We start from the raw sequence: 12,405 nt of genomic DNA, 5'->3' as shown, positions 1-12,405 counted from the left end.
TTTGCTCTTTATATTCCTTTATTAATCCCCTATTAATATAAACTAGTGTTTTGAAAAGTTAATTACTTTGAAACTGAGAAGCGAACTCCCTTAAATGACGTTAACAAAAAAAATCGATAAAATGACAACACTACGTAATAGAAATACAGTACAAACAAACTCAGGATCACTAAGCACAGAAAACGCACTCATAAATATTATATAATAGTCGTTACAACATGTAAATTGTAGAATAACAACGAACAGCTTCCATTCACGGCAGTCAGCAAATTAGTTCTGTACATAGGGACAGTCAAACTCATAAATCGAAAATAAACAACGCCATGGCTAAAAATGAAAAAGACAAACAGACAATCAAAGTACAGATGACACAACATAGAAAACTAAAGAATACGCAACACGAACCCCACCAAAAACTAGGGGTCATCTCAGGTGCCCTGGAAGGGTAAGAAGATTCTACTCTACATGTGGCACCCGTCTTGTTGCTTATGTGATTATGTAACAAATCCGGTAAATAGTCTAACTGTAGGTCACAGTTATGAAATGGAAGGGGATTGTAGTTACGACGTAAGGAACATATCCGATATCATTTGTGAAACGGTTATTCCATAACGGTCAACCAACTCGTGATGGCGTCCGTAAATTTACGAAGTGATGATTTCAACTTCACCATTTGGAACTCTTGGTTTAATAGCTTCCATGTGAGCAGCAACTCTCTATCAAGAAAATCATGATAGGAAATGCAAGCACGGGAATATTGTATCAATTGGGAGATATATATCCCATATGCAGGTGCTGATGAAATGTTACTACTTAGAAATGGAAAGTTCACAATTGGAAAGCTGAAATCATCTCTTTTGTCGTAAAGTTTGTAAACATACATGAGTCTGAATTTAGTTCTTTTAAATGCCGATATGTACCTTAAACCTGTTATTACTGTTAAAAACTTTCTGGACCACCGAACACTTACAAGTTTGGTTTTATGCGTTGTTTCCATCTTCTAAATTCGTTAAAGAGGTACAACTGGCATTAAGCACACATTAATCGATTAATTAAGAATTATTAAAATGAATTATTAGATTGTTGTCTGTCATTTTAGACCCTTCAGTGCAAGAACTGCGACGGCATCGACTGTACAAAGATACATGCTATCCATTTTGTGAGTACTGTTTGCATATAAACATTTGTAGCTGAATGTATGGATATATTCCTTTCTAAACAAACCGAAAAAAAATAGTGAATAGTCATCTTATAGTTTTTTATATATAATTCAATGAATATTATTTTGATTATAATTTGCTATTGTGTCTACGATTATTTATTTGTTTGCATTTGTAAAAGTAATTTGATAACAACACAATAACTAAATGAAGTCAATGTATAGTGAACACTTATTTACGTTTTAAAGTTAGCAAATAACGTTTTATTAATTGAACAGGTTTGAAGATATTGATTTTCCAAAATAATGTAAAATGTTATCTAGGATAAGATTAGACTGGTTCTTGGTTGCCATTATCAGTATGTTGCACATATACCAATATAACAGCGTTTGGCTATCAGTTAATACCTGGAACATAGTACCGGGAACCAAGATAGGATAAGATTGCAAATAGTCTGCATGTCTTGCAGCTTGCATATTTTTTAAAGCCATTATTTAACACAATCTAGTATCCTCAAAAGTTGGAAAGGACCCAATAGAGAAACAAGTGAACAAGAATTTAATTACTACTCGTGCGGTGACAATTGACCGAAGTAAGAGAATTGCAGTAACCAAGTCCTACTCCTGAGTCTTGATCAACTTGCAAGAATAGAAATCTTCGCTCGTTAATGTTATTATTGACAACACTACGAAAATAGTAAAATCAATAAAATACTGTACTTCGATGACAATTTTAGTCTGGCTTAAGCTGTGCTGTCCATATCTATGTGGTTATATGTTTAATCTTGTTCGATTCGCTAGTGTATGTAACAACGTATTACATTTTTACGAAAGGCATAGATAAAACCAGGTTTAATCCACCATTTTCTACATTTTGAAAATGCCTGTACCAAGTCAGGAATATGACAGTTCTTGTCCATTCGTTTTTTATGTGTTTTGTCATTTGATTTTGCCATGTGATTATGGACTTTCCGATTAAATTTTCCTCTGAGTTCAGTATTTTTGTGATTTTACTTTTTACTGGAAAAAAATATACATGGGTTTTCTATATCACAAACTAGTCAAAACATTGTTATGTCTATACATCGTTGCCGATATAATTGAATTTGTTGCGACTATCATACAAATGAGAGGTTAAGCAAGCTATAAAACCATGTTTAAGAAATGAATTTACCAATTCAAGCATAATATGACCGTTGGTATTCACTCGTTTGATGTGTTTGAGCTTTTATTTTGCGAAATGCTTAGGGACTTTTTTTAATTTATCCTCGGAGTCCACCTTTTTAGCTCACCTGGCCCAAAGGGACAAGTGAGCTTTTATCATCACTTAGCGTCCGTCGTCCGTCGTCCGTCGTCGTTAACTTTTACAAAAATCTTCTTCTCTGCAACTACTGGGCCAAATTTACCCAAACTTGGCCACAATCATTATTGGGGTATTTAGTTTTAAAAATGTGTCCGTGGACCCGGCCAACTATCCAAGATGGCCGCCATGGCTAAAAATAGAACATAGGGGTAAAATGAAGTGTTTGTCTTATAACTCAAAAACCAAAGCATTTAGAGGGGTAAAATTGTTTATCAGGTCAAGATTTATCTGCCCTGAAATTTTCAGGTGAATCGGATAACCGGTTGTTAGGTTGCTGCCACTGAATTTGTAATTTTAAGGAAATTTTGCTGTTTTTGGTTATTATCTTGAATATAATTATAGATAGAGATAAACTGTAAACAGCAATAATGTTCAGCAAAGTAAGTTTAACAAATAAGACAAGATGACCAAATTGGTCAGCTGACCCCTTTAGGAATTATTGCCCTTTATAGTCAATTTTAAACCATTTTTTGTAATTTACAGGCTATTTAGAGCCTCCAGTTTTTGTGGTTTTACTCTTTACGAATTAAAGGACGTGCTCCAAAAATAGATGAAATACTCCTAACATGCTCAATATGTAGAAAGAGGAAGTAGTATTCATAAAAACCCAACCGATCGTAATGACAGAAAGAACAATATAAAAAGGCATTACTGACACTACAAACTCCTCAGAGTCTAAATTGACCAGTTTTTTGTGCTCGACCAGTAAAATCGAGCACACATTTTACTCGACTAGTCTCGACATTGTCTCGACTGTACTTAACTGTACTTAAGTGTACTCGACTAGGTTTCGACTTTACTTAATTAGTCTGATTTAGTACTTGATGATCTTTGTGTAGTCTGAAATGGTCTTGACCAAGGTTCGACCTGTCTCGACCTGTCTTGACTAGTCTCGACCTGTCTCGACTAGTCTCGACTCAGTCTCAACCAGTCTCGACCTGTCTCGACTAGTCTTGACCTTCAAATTTAGTTTTGACTGGTGTAAATCAGCCCATCTAACTAAATTAAATATTGATCTTACAAAATTCAAGCTTATTAGGTAGTTTGATTTATTGCTGTGAAATGAAAGAATTTAATTTTACAATATGTAAAAATAAAAATTATTATATAAAAATTCAGATAGGCATCTTTAATTTTTTTATTAACTTTTTAAAATCAACTTGGATTTTCATCACACTATGCAGCTATCTTACATATATATCAAGCTTACTGAATCCAATTTCATTTAGTTTTTTGTTGTATTGCTGTAAAATTTAAGAATTTAAGTAATCTTGGTAAAAAAAAAAGCTAGAATTTGCAGTTCGAACAAAATAGAGATAGTACACTTTAATTTTGTTTATAACTTTTTAAATTCAACTTGGATTTTATTGAAACTATAGAGCTTAGCTACCTTGGTGATGTATTCATCTTACTGAATCCCAGGTTGTTATAAAGTTTGTTGTATTGCTGTCAAATTTAAGAATTAATTCAATCTAGGTAAAAAAAAAAGCTAGGATTTGCAGTTTTGACAAAATAGAGATGGTACACTTTAATTTTTTTCATAACTTTTTCAAATCAACTTAGATTTTCATCAAACTCTACAAATATCTTTGCAATATATTGATCTTACTGAATCATAGGTTGTTATTTTGTTTGGTGTATTTCTGTCAAATTCAAGAATTTAATTAACCTAGGTCAAAAAGCTACGATATTAGAAATATATCTTTTCTCATAATTTGGGGAAAAGTATATATAAAATAGTTATATAATTCCTTTAATGTTTTATTCCTTTTGATATACACTATATAAATATATCAAAAAGGGATGAAACATTAGAAATTATTAAAATAGTTTTATTTGTGGTGATTTATAAAGCAATACCTTCTGCTTGGGGCAAACTTATTAAAAAGATCGCATCTACCAGAGAGTTTTAAATTCAAAATAACATTTATTCAAAGTTGCAACATCCTGTTAAATCTAAATCGCAGGGCTTTTAATTAACTAGATAATTAATACACGAGTTTAAGAAAAGTAGGGCTTTCTTTTTACCTGTAAAACTCACGTGTACTGATGTAATTATTAAATCATGTACAGTGCCATATCATTAAATTTGACAAAAAAATATTTTAAAACTTCATAACAACCTGGGATTTAGTAAGATCACCAAGGTAGATATATAGTTTTAATAAAATCCAAGTTGATTTGAAAAAGTTATTAAAAAACTTAAAGTGTACTATCTCTATTTTGTTCGAACTGCAAATTCTAGCTTTTTTGACCTAGATTAATTTAATTCTTAAATTTGACAGCAATACAACAAAAAACAAAATTATGTTCTAATTCGCCAAGCTTAACCGAACATAAATTATTTAGTCAATAAAACTCAACACATGTATACAATAGGAATGAGCTCTCCTTGTGAGTAGCACACTTAAACTTTATTTTTCTTCAAACAACAAACCATTTCATATATATTCATATTTCAATTGTCATTCAAACATCCATCTGCATCAAATTACTCCTAGTAAATCACACAATTTTCTCAATATAACAAAACACCGTATCGGGACTCCATCCCACTAAAAATCAAAATCAACAACAATCTACAAAACACAATAAATACATTATTATTACAATATATCTTGTCACATCATTACTGTCTAACTTAAATCTATCAAAATGGGTGGGGTGGGTGGGGGATGTGTATAACGAAACGGAAGGTATGCTACTCTGTAAAGGCAGAACTTCGAATAACTGGTTATAAAAATATCTTATATTTATAATGAGATTCTGCACGAGAATCACGATCCTACCCTCGTACAAACGGGTAGAATACCTGCATTGCGACATACAATAGCCAATCAAATCATACAATAACAAACCAGGTATGCAACCATGTGCTCATCAACACGTGTTGAACATAAACAAACACAAACAAGTCATGTGCTTCCGATACTATTAATAAATATATTTATGTTCTAATTCGCCAAGCTTAACCGAACATAAATTATTTAGTCAATAAAACTCAACACATGTATACAATAGGAATGAGCTCTCCTTGTGAGTAGCACACTTTCGAAATGACAAAGTAGATAAGAAAAAACTGGTATGAAAATTACAAGCCAAGATTCTTAGTAACGAGTAGTTTTTCAGAAATATTTTCACGCACATATCCGTCTTTTGCTGTATCTGAAGACCATCTACCGTGTTTCTTAAATATTCTATCTTGAATACCAGCAGCAGCCGCAGCTGTTGCTCCACCTGCTCTTAAACTATGCAAACCAAATTTTGATTTGTCTAATCCCAAAGATTCTAAAGCCTCTAACAGTACTTCTCTGGCTCTTGTATAAGACAAAGGCGCATGACCCCTTAGCACGTACGTGTTAGTCTTTTTACGATATAAAACTGATCTAAATATGAATTCTACAGAATCGTGTTTAATGTTCGCTTGGTTCAAGTATGTCTCTAACATTTGGACTGGACAGGTAACCGAATATGTTTTGGAAATAAAAACATGAGTTCCTGCTCTTTGTTGGTCCGTTTTGCTTTTTTCGATGAATAAAGACATATATAATGAATGAAATGAAACATCTGACCTTTTTAAATTAACTAATTCTGAAAATCTTAAAAATCCGGCATAGCTAACGAGACACATACATGCTATTCTTCTATGATTTAAAGTACTATTTGTATTGCCGTATTTCAAAACCAGTTGATTAAGAATATGAGGAGTTATTGGTTCCTTCTTGTTTACAATGTGATGACCGATTGACCTTTGTGTACCTTCTTTTACGGAAGTACAAAGAAAAGAATCACAAGGATTTACATATCCAGCTAATTTGTGTGTCCATTGAATGGCATAATATGCTTCATCTATCTTTGCAGAAGAATTATAATTTTTTCGTAAGTGAATCAAATATAATGAGACATTGTAATCTGATGCCGGTAAAGGCTTTATATTAAATAAATTACACCATTTACAAAAGCTATTAAATGCATACCTGTATTTCTTTCTAGTATTATCAGCTCTAGAATTTAAACAATCATCTGGAAGACATTTTGCAAGATTGCTAAGAGCTTCATTCTGTGGTATTTTATCCTTAGACCAACGACCAGTACTAAAAACATCTGCAAAACGTATAAATAAAATAAACAAATAATAATATTATAAAACTTTTTTTTTTTTTTTTTTTTTTTTATATATATATCTCATATACATCGTACTATTCACTAGACCTTGCTATATCAACATATATAGCCGTGTCATACATCTTACTACATGTATTCTTGCTATATCAACATACATAGCCGTGTCAGAACCAAATTTGCAATACAATGCAAATTTCACATATTGTAAACAATTAACAATATGTACAAATAAACTCGAACATCATTAAGTCGCTTTCATCTTAATTGCCAGTATATCAGACTTAAAATGCTTGGTACCAAAAATGGAGTTTTTATTCTGTCCTTGAACAAATATATTCTGACCTGATGAAAAATCAAGAACTTCTATAACGTAAGGTTGAAATTCCAATCTTCTATTAAAAATCAAAGACCAAAATGCCGATGAAGGCCATTTTGGAACGATCAATGTTCCCTCAGCTCTACAGAGAATGAGATGTTTAATACTTTTAGCCACTAAACTTATCGGAGGAACCATCCAATTATTTTCCATTGTCCAATTTTGAGCAAAAGCGTCAATAGCAGTGCTTCCTGGATTCCAAAATTTTGAGTTGAACCTTTTCAGTTTAGTATTATGAAAATTGGCAAATCTATCGATTGTGTAAGGACCCCAAATTTCATTCATGAAAGTAAAAAACTGAAAAGAGGTTTGCCAGTCATCAATATCAACCATTTTAGATATGAAGTCAGCTTTGAAATTTTCACACCGAGGTATCCAAGTAGGACACAACGTGATACCCGACCTTGTACATGTTCTAAAAATATCATAAGCTAAATGTTGTAAATGCAACTTTGTACTGCCTTTATTGATTATATTTACACAATTTTGGTTGTCTGTATGCCATTTAACTATTTTACATTTCAGATCGTGTTCAAACGAATTCAACGATAACTGAATAGCCCTGAGTTCACGCCAAGTGGAACTTAATTTTTTCTCATTTTCATTCAACATACAATGAAAAATCTTTTCATTTGATTCAACAGTATATGCACCTAAAGCTACATTACTTGCATCTGAATATATCATAATTCTCGGTAAAGAATCATTCAATAAACGCTTCTCATTAAGCTCCAACAAGTTTTCCTGCCAAAATTTCAATTCAGCTAATACACATTTTTCATATACTAAATATAGTTTTGAATCCCACGTTTTTCTGTTTTCTATCGCGAAATATATATGCCTCGTCATTAAATTTGTGACATTACCCATAACTGGTGACATTGATATAATTCTTCCGGCAAATTGAGCCAGCATACGTGCGTTCAAATTTGAAAATGATTTTAGTATAATATCAAGAGAATTTTTAGTGTCTTTAATTCTGCGCTCTGGCACCTTTAAAGTAAAATCTTTAGAATCCCAAATCAATCCTAACCATTCTAAACACTGAACCGGTTCAAAAATTGATTTTTCTTCATTGACAATAAATCCAGCCAGTTTAAGTGATGACTTTACAAATTCAGAAGTATCTTTACAATTTTTATAACCTTCATCCATGCCTAATCCATCGTCCAGATAAAGAACAATATTAACACCATTTTCTCGCCAATACTTTACCATTGGTCTCAAACATTTAGTGAATATATAGGGGGCGCTACTCAAACCAAAAGCTAATACAGAAAAGCAGTAAAACTTGTTATTCCAGGAAAAACCTAAATATGTTTGTTGTTCTTTACAGATGTCCAAATGAAAATATCCAGATTTTAAATCAAATTTAATTAGAAAATGATCTTTTTGGAAGAATTCCATTGCAATTTTCCAATCTTCAAATTTTACCTTGTTTTTCAAAACATAGAAATTCAATTCACTTAAATCTAAAATCAAACGCTTTTTACCAGTCTTTTGTGTAGCAACACTGAGAGGATTAACGACGAATGGTTGAAATGGTACTTCTAGAATACAGCCATTGCTAATTAACTCAGTTATCGCTTCATTTACAAACAAACTATTTTTTAAAGCAGATTTATTATTCCGAAATTTCATTGGAGGGGGTTGTTTCATAAATGGAATTATATAACCCTTTTCAATGGTGTCCAACACAAATTTGTTGGCCCCAATGTGTTTCCAAAACTCTATATGTTTAAATAAGCTTGATTTTACTCCTTTGGCGATTTTTGAAAAATCTATATTATCAAAATATTTAACATGTTGAAAGAGAACATTACTATGACCAAATAGCATTAAATTGTCAACAAAAGAAATATACTCATCTTGTATCTTTTCACTTTGACAAGTTTCCAAAGGTTGGTTTGTTTGTTGCTTTTGGGCAGTTCCTCTTGAAGTGGCCAGTTTGGTGGCACTCGTAACAGGTGTCGTATGGGGTCGCCTCGCGGCGACGGAACCTCGGAAAGGGCTGCTGAGTAGCGTTGTAAGGCTGATAGTAACTGTTACTAGTATCAGTAGGGTTGGCAGGTCTAGAAACGGTGGCGGACGGTTTTGAGTAAGGTTTTCCACGGGTTTTCTTTTCTTTGATTGTCTTGAGGGCCCTGCTTTCTGCTTGCCGTAAGCGTTTTTCATCTTCTGAATCTGATGCCAGGTCATCACTTTCGTATTCTCTGACTGTGGACCAGCCTGCTGGCGACTTGTCGGCAATTCGAATTAATTTATTCCTCCTGTTGATTTTAAGAATAAGGCCCGATATCAAATTGGTGCTAACGGAATCTTCCGCGGATGTACGCTTCTGAAGTTTCTGCAATTCGGAAACTATATCTGAGTTGAAGGAGTATTGAATCTGATTCCCTTCCCCCTTCAGCTTAACAGACACCTCTTTCTTGAGCTTCTTAGCTAGGGAGTCGTTCCCGGAGACTAACTCGTTCTTCAGAGAAGAAATCTTACTATCAAAATAAGATGTAAAAAGTTCAAAAGTTTGATCACTTATCTGTGGTACAGAACTAGACTTGGCACCTGAATGTACTGGTGGCTCGTGCAAAAGCAAAGTGTCCTCGTCGTCTGAGTGGTTTTCGGTCATTATGTGTATAACGAAACGGAAGGTATGCTACTCTGTAAAGGCAGAACTTCGAATAACTGGTTATAAAAATATCTTATATTTATAATGAGATTCTGCACGAGAATCACGATCCTACCCTCGTACAAACGGGTAGAATACCTGCATTGCGACATACAATAGCCAATCAAATCATACAATAACAAACCAGGTATGCAACCATGTGCTCATCAACACGTGTTGAACATAAACAAACACAAACAAGTCATGTGCTTCCGATACTATTAATAAATATATTAACCTTGGATTCAGTAAGCTTAATATATATCTAAGATAGATGCATAGTTTGGTGAAAATCCAAGTTGATTTGAAAAAGTTATTAAAAAAATTAAAGTGTATTATCTCTATTTTGTTCGAATTGCAAATCCTAGCTTTTTTTACCAAGATTAGGTCACACCAATTTGATTCCTTGTTCGACGGACCCGCCCGCACCTATTTTTTTCAAAACAGAATTTTTATTTTTTTTTTATATTCCCGCTTCCCGCATCCGGAAATGTAATCATGTCCATTTCCCGCACCGTTTTTTTGTAAATTTTATAACAAGATATCAACATTTGTTTTTAAAATCACAGTCTAACCTGTATATAACGATTTTAATCATAAAAGCACCCCCCACACTTTGTAAATATCTGTGAGAATATTTGTTCAGCATGAAACCTATTTATCCAAAGCGGGAGTACTCCGATAAAAATTTATAACAGCTGTAACAAAAAATTGGTTACTTTCCCCCTTACTTATATTCCCTATCAAAACATGTTCGTTGTTAGAATAAAGTACAAAGAATAAAGTACAAAGAACTTCTGAAGGATTTGCCTTCAACTGCAATTATATAGTATGCTGGCGAAACAAAACTATCCATAGCCGCTGCATGTTTATGCACCTGTCCTGACTGATTGAGGGGCCTGTCGTTCAGCAGTTATCGTTTGTTGATGTTGTTCATTGATATTTTCCCGTGTGGATATACATGATATATAAATTAGATCGTTGGTTTTCCTGTTCGAATTGTGTACGCTAATAATTTTGGGGTCCTTTATAGCCTGCTGTTTGGTCTGTATCAAAGCCCTGTGTAAAAGGCCGTACTTTGTCCTGTTTTTGTTATTATCAGGTTGAGAACAACCCTCCCTCAGACAAGGGGTCATTTTACTGATGTAGAAAAGAAAATAGAAGTACAAAGGATTTGTATAGTTCTTCTATACAAAACCTTTGAAAACTTAGAATTTTGTACTCAAAAAGAGGAGAGTTACATCATATTTTAAACTTTTTCTAAAAGAGGGGTCCACTTATTTTGAATAATATTAAACTTAAAGTAAATGTGTTAACATGGTTAAAGTCCAGGAATATTACAAAATTCTTAGACATGTTTTGACCATTTAATACCAGATAGATATATAGTTCTTTGAGAAAATATGAGCCCTTTTGTACAAACAAATATATTATAACTTATATTGATCCCTCATAAAACATGTAAAAGGGATATTTATGACATTAAGGGGATTATGACATGGATGGAGAATTGTCTCATTGTCAGTCACACATACATAGACCAGATTTAATTATTTCTTGGTGAACAGGGAAAAAATACTTCAGAAATTAAAGAAATGTCAAAGTACGGGTGATAAATCAAGCTTTAATATTGTCAAAACCTACTATTTTATGTTTACAAAAAAAAATTATAATCGCTCGCCTTTACTTTTCAAGCTTCGCCTCAAAAATTTGCAAACTAAATATTTTTTTATTAAAATTTTCAAATCGCTCGCTCGCCCCAAATTTTGGAGCCCAAAAATCCGTAGAACAAGAAATTAAATTGGTGTGGCCTTACTTTAATTCTTAAATTTTACAGCAATACAACAAAAAACTAAATGAAATTGGAATCTAGTAAGCTTGATATATATGTAAGATAGCTGCATAGTTTGATGCAAATGCAAGTTGATTTGAAAAAGTTTAAAAAAAAATTAAAGTGTACTATCTCTATTTTGTCCGAATTGCAAATCACAGCTTTTTCTACCAAGATTACTTTAATTCTTAAATTTTACAGCAATACAACAAAAAACTAAATAAATGGGATTCAGTAAGCTTGATATTTATGTAAGATAGCTGCATAGTTTGATAAAAAATCAAATTTGATTTGAAAAAGTTATTAAAAAAATTAAAGTGTACTATCTCTATTTTGTCCGAATTGCAAATCCTAGCTTTTTTTACCAAAATTACTTTAATTCTTAAATTTTACAGCAATACAACAAAAAACTAAATGAAATTGGATTCAGTAAGCTTGGTATATATCTAAGATATCTGCATAGTTTGATGACAATCCAAGTTGATTTGAAAAAGTTATTAAAAAAATTAAAGATGCCTATCTGAATTTTTATATAATAATTTTTTTTTTACATATTGTAAAATTAAATTCTTTCATTTCAAAGCAATAAATCAAACTACCTAATAAGCTTGAATTTTGTAAGATCAATATTTAATTTAGTTAGATGGGCTGATTTACACCAGTCAAAACTAAATTTGAAGGTCAAGACTAGTGGAGACAGGTCGAGACTAGTCAAGACAGGTCGAGACAGGTCGAGCCTTGGTCAAGACCATTTCAGACTACACAAAGATCATCAAGTACTGAATCAGACTAATTAAGTAAAGTCGAGACCTAGTCGAGTACACTTAAGTACAGTTAAGTACAGTCGAGACAATGTCGAGACTAGTCGAGTAAAATGTGTGCTCGA

General features: G+C 32.7%; 3 protein-coding genes across 3 annotated transcripts in view; 1 reads left to right on the top strand and 2 right to left on the bottom strand.

Annotated features, from left to right (window-relative positions):
• Positions 1-12,405, top strand: part of LOC143070496 (uncharacterized) — a 56,967-nt gene that overhangs the window by 43,872 nt on the left and 690 nt on the right. Inside the window, exon 16 of the mRNA XM_076244763.1 lies at positions 1,100-1,159. Coding sequence (XP_076100878.1) covers positions 1,100-1,159 — 60 coding nt within the window. The remainder of the gene's footprint in view (positions 1-1,099; positions 1,160-12,405) is intronic.
• On the bottom strand, positions 4,848-6,292 carry LOC143071404 (uncharacterized). Its single transcript, XM_076245665.1, has one exon. The coding sequence runs from the start codon at positions 6,151-6,153 to the stop codon at positions 5,614-5,616; it is 540 nt and encodes a 179-aa protein (XP_076101780.1). The 5' UTR covers positions 6,154-6,292; the 3' UTR covers positions 4,848-5,613.
• On the bottom strand, positions 8,903-9,882 carry LOC143071403 (uncharacterized). Its single transcript, XM_076245663.1, has one exon. It carries the CDS (start codon positions 9,647-9,649, stop codon positions 8,903-8,905), a length of 747 nt encoding a protein of 248 aa, XP_076101778.1. The 5' UTR covers positions 9,650-9,882.

Source organism: Mytilus galloprovincialis, chromosome 4 (genome assembly GCF_965363235.1).
Source record: "Mytilus galloprovincialis chromosome 4, xbMytGall1.hap1.1, whole genome shotgun sequence".
Lineage (NCBI taxonomy): Eukaryota > Metazoa > Mollusca > Bivalvia > Mytilida > Mytilidae > Mytilus > Mytilus galloprovincialis.
This window is presented reverse-complemented; position numbering and strand designations above follow the sequence as displayed.

Coding starts and splice junctions, on each gene's coding strand:
- LOC143071404 (XM_076245665.1), bottom strand. CDS start 6,153: ATGTGTCTCGTTAGCTATGCCGGATTTTTAAGATTTTCAGAATTAGTT.
- LOC143071403 (XM_076245663.1), bottom strand. CDS start 9,649: ATGACCGAAAACCACTCAGACGACGAGGACACTTTGCTTTTGCACGAG.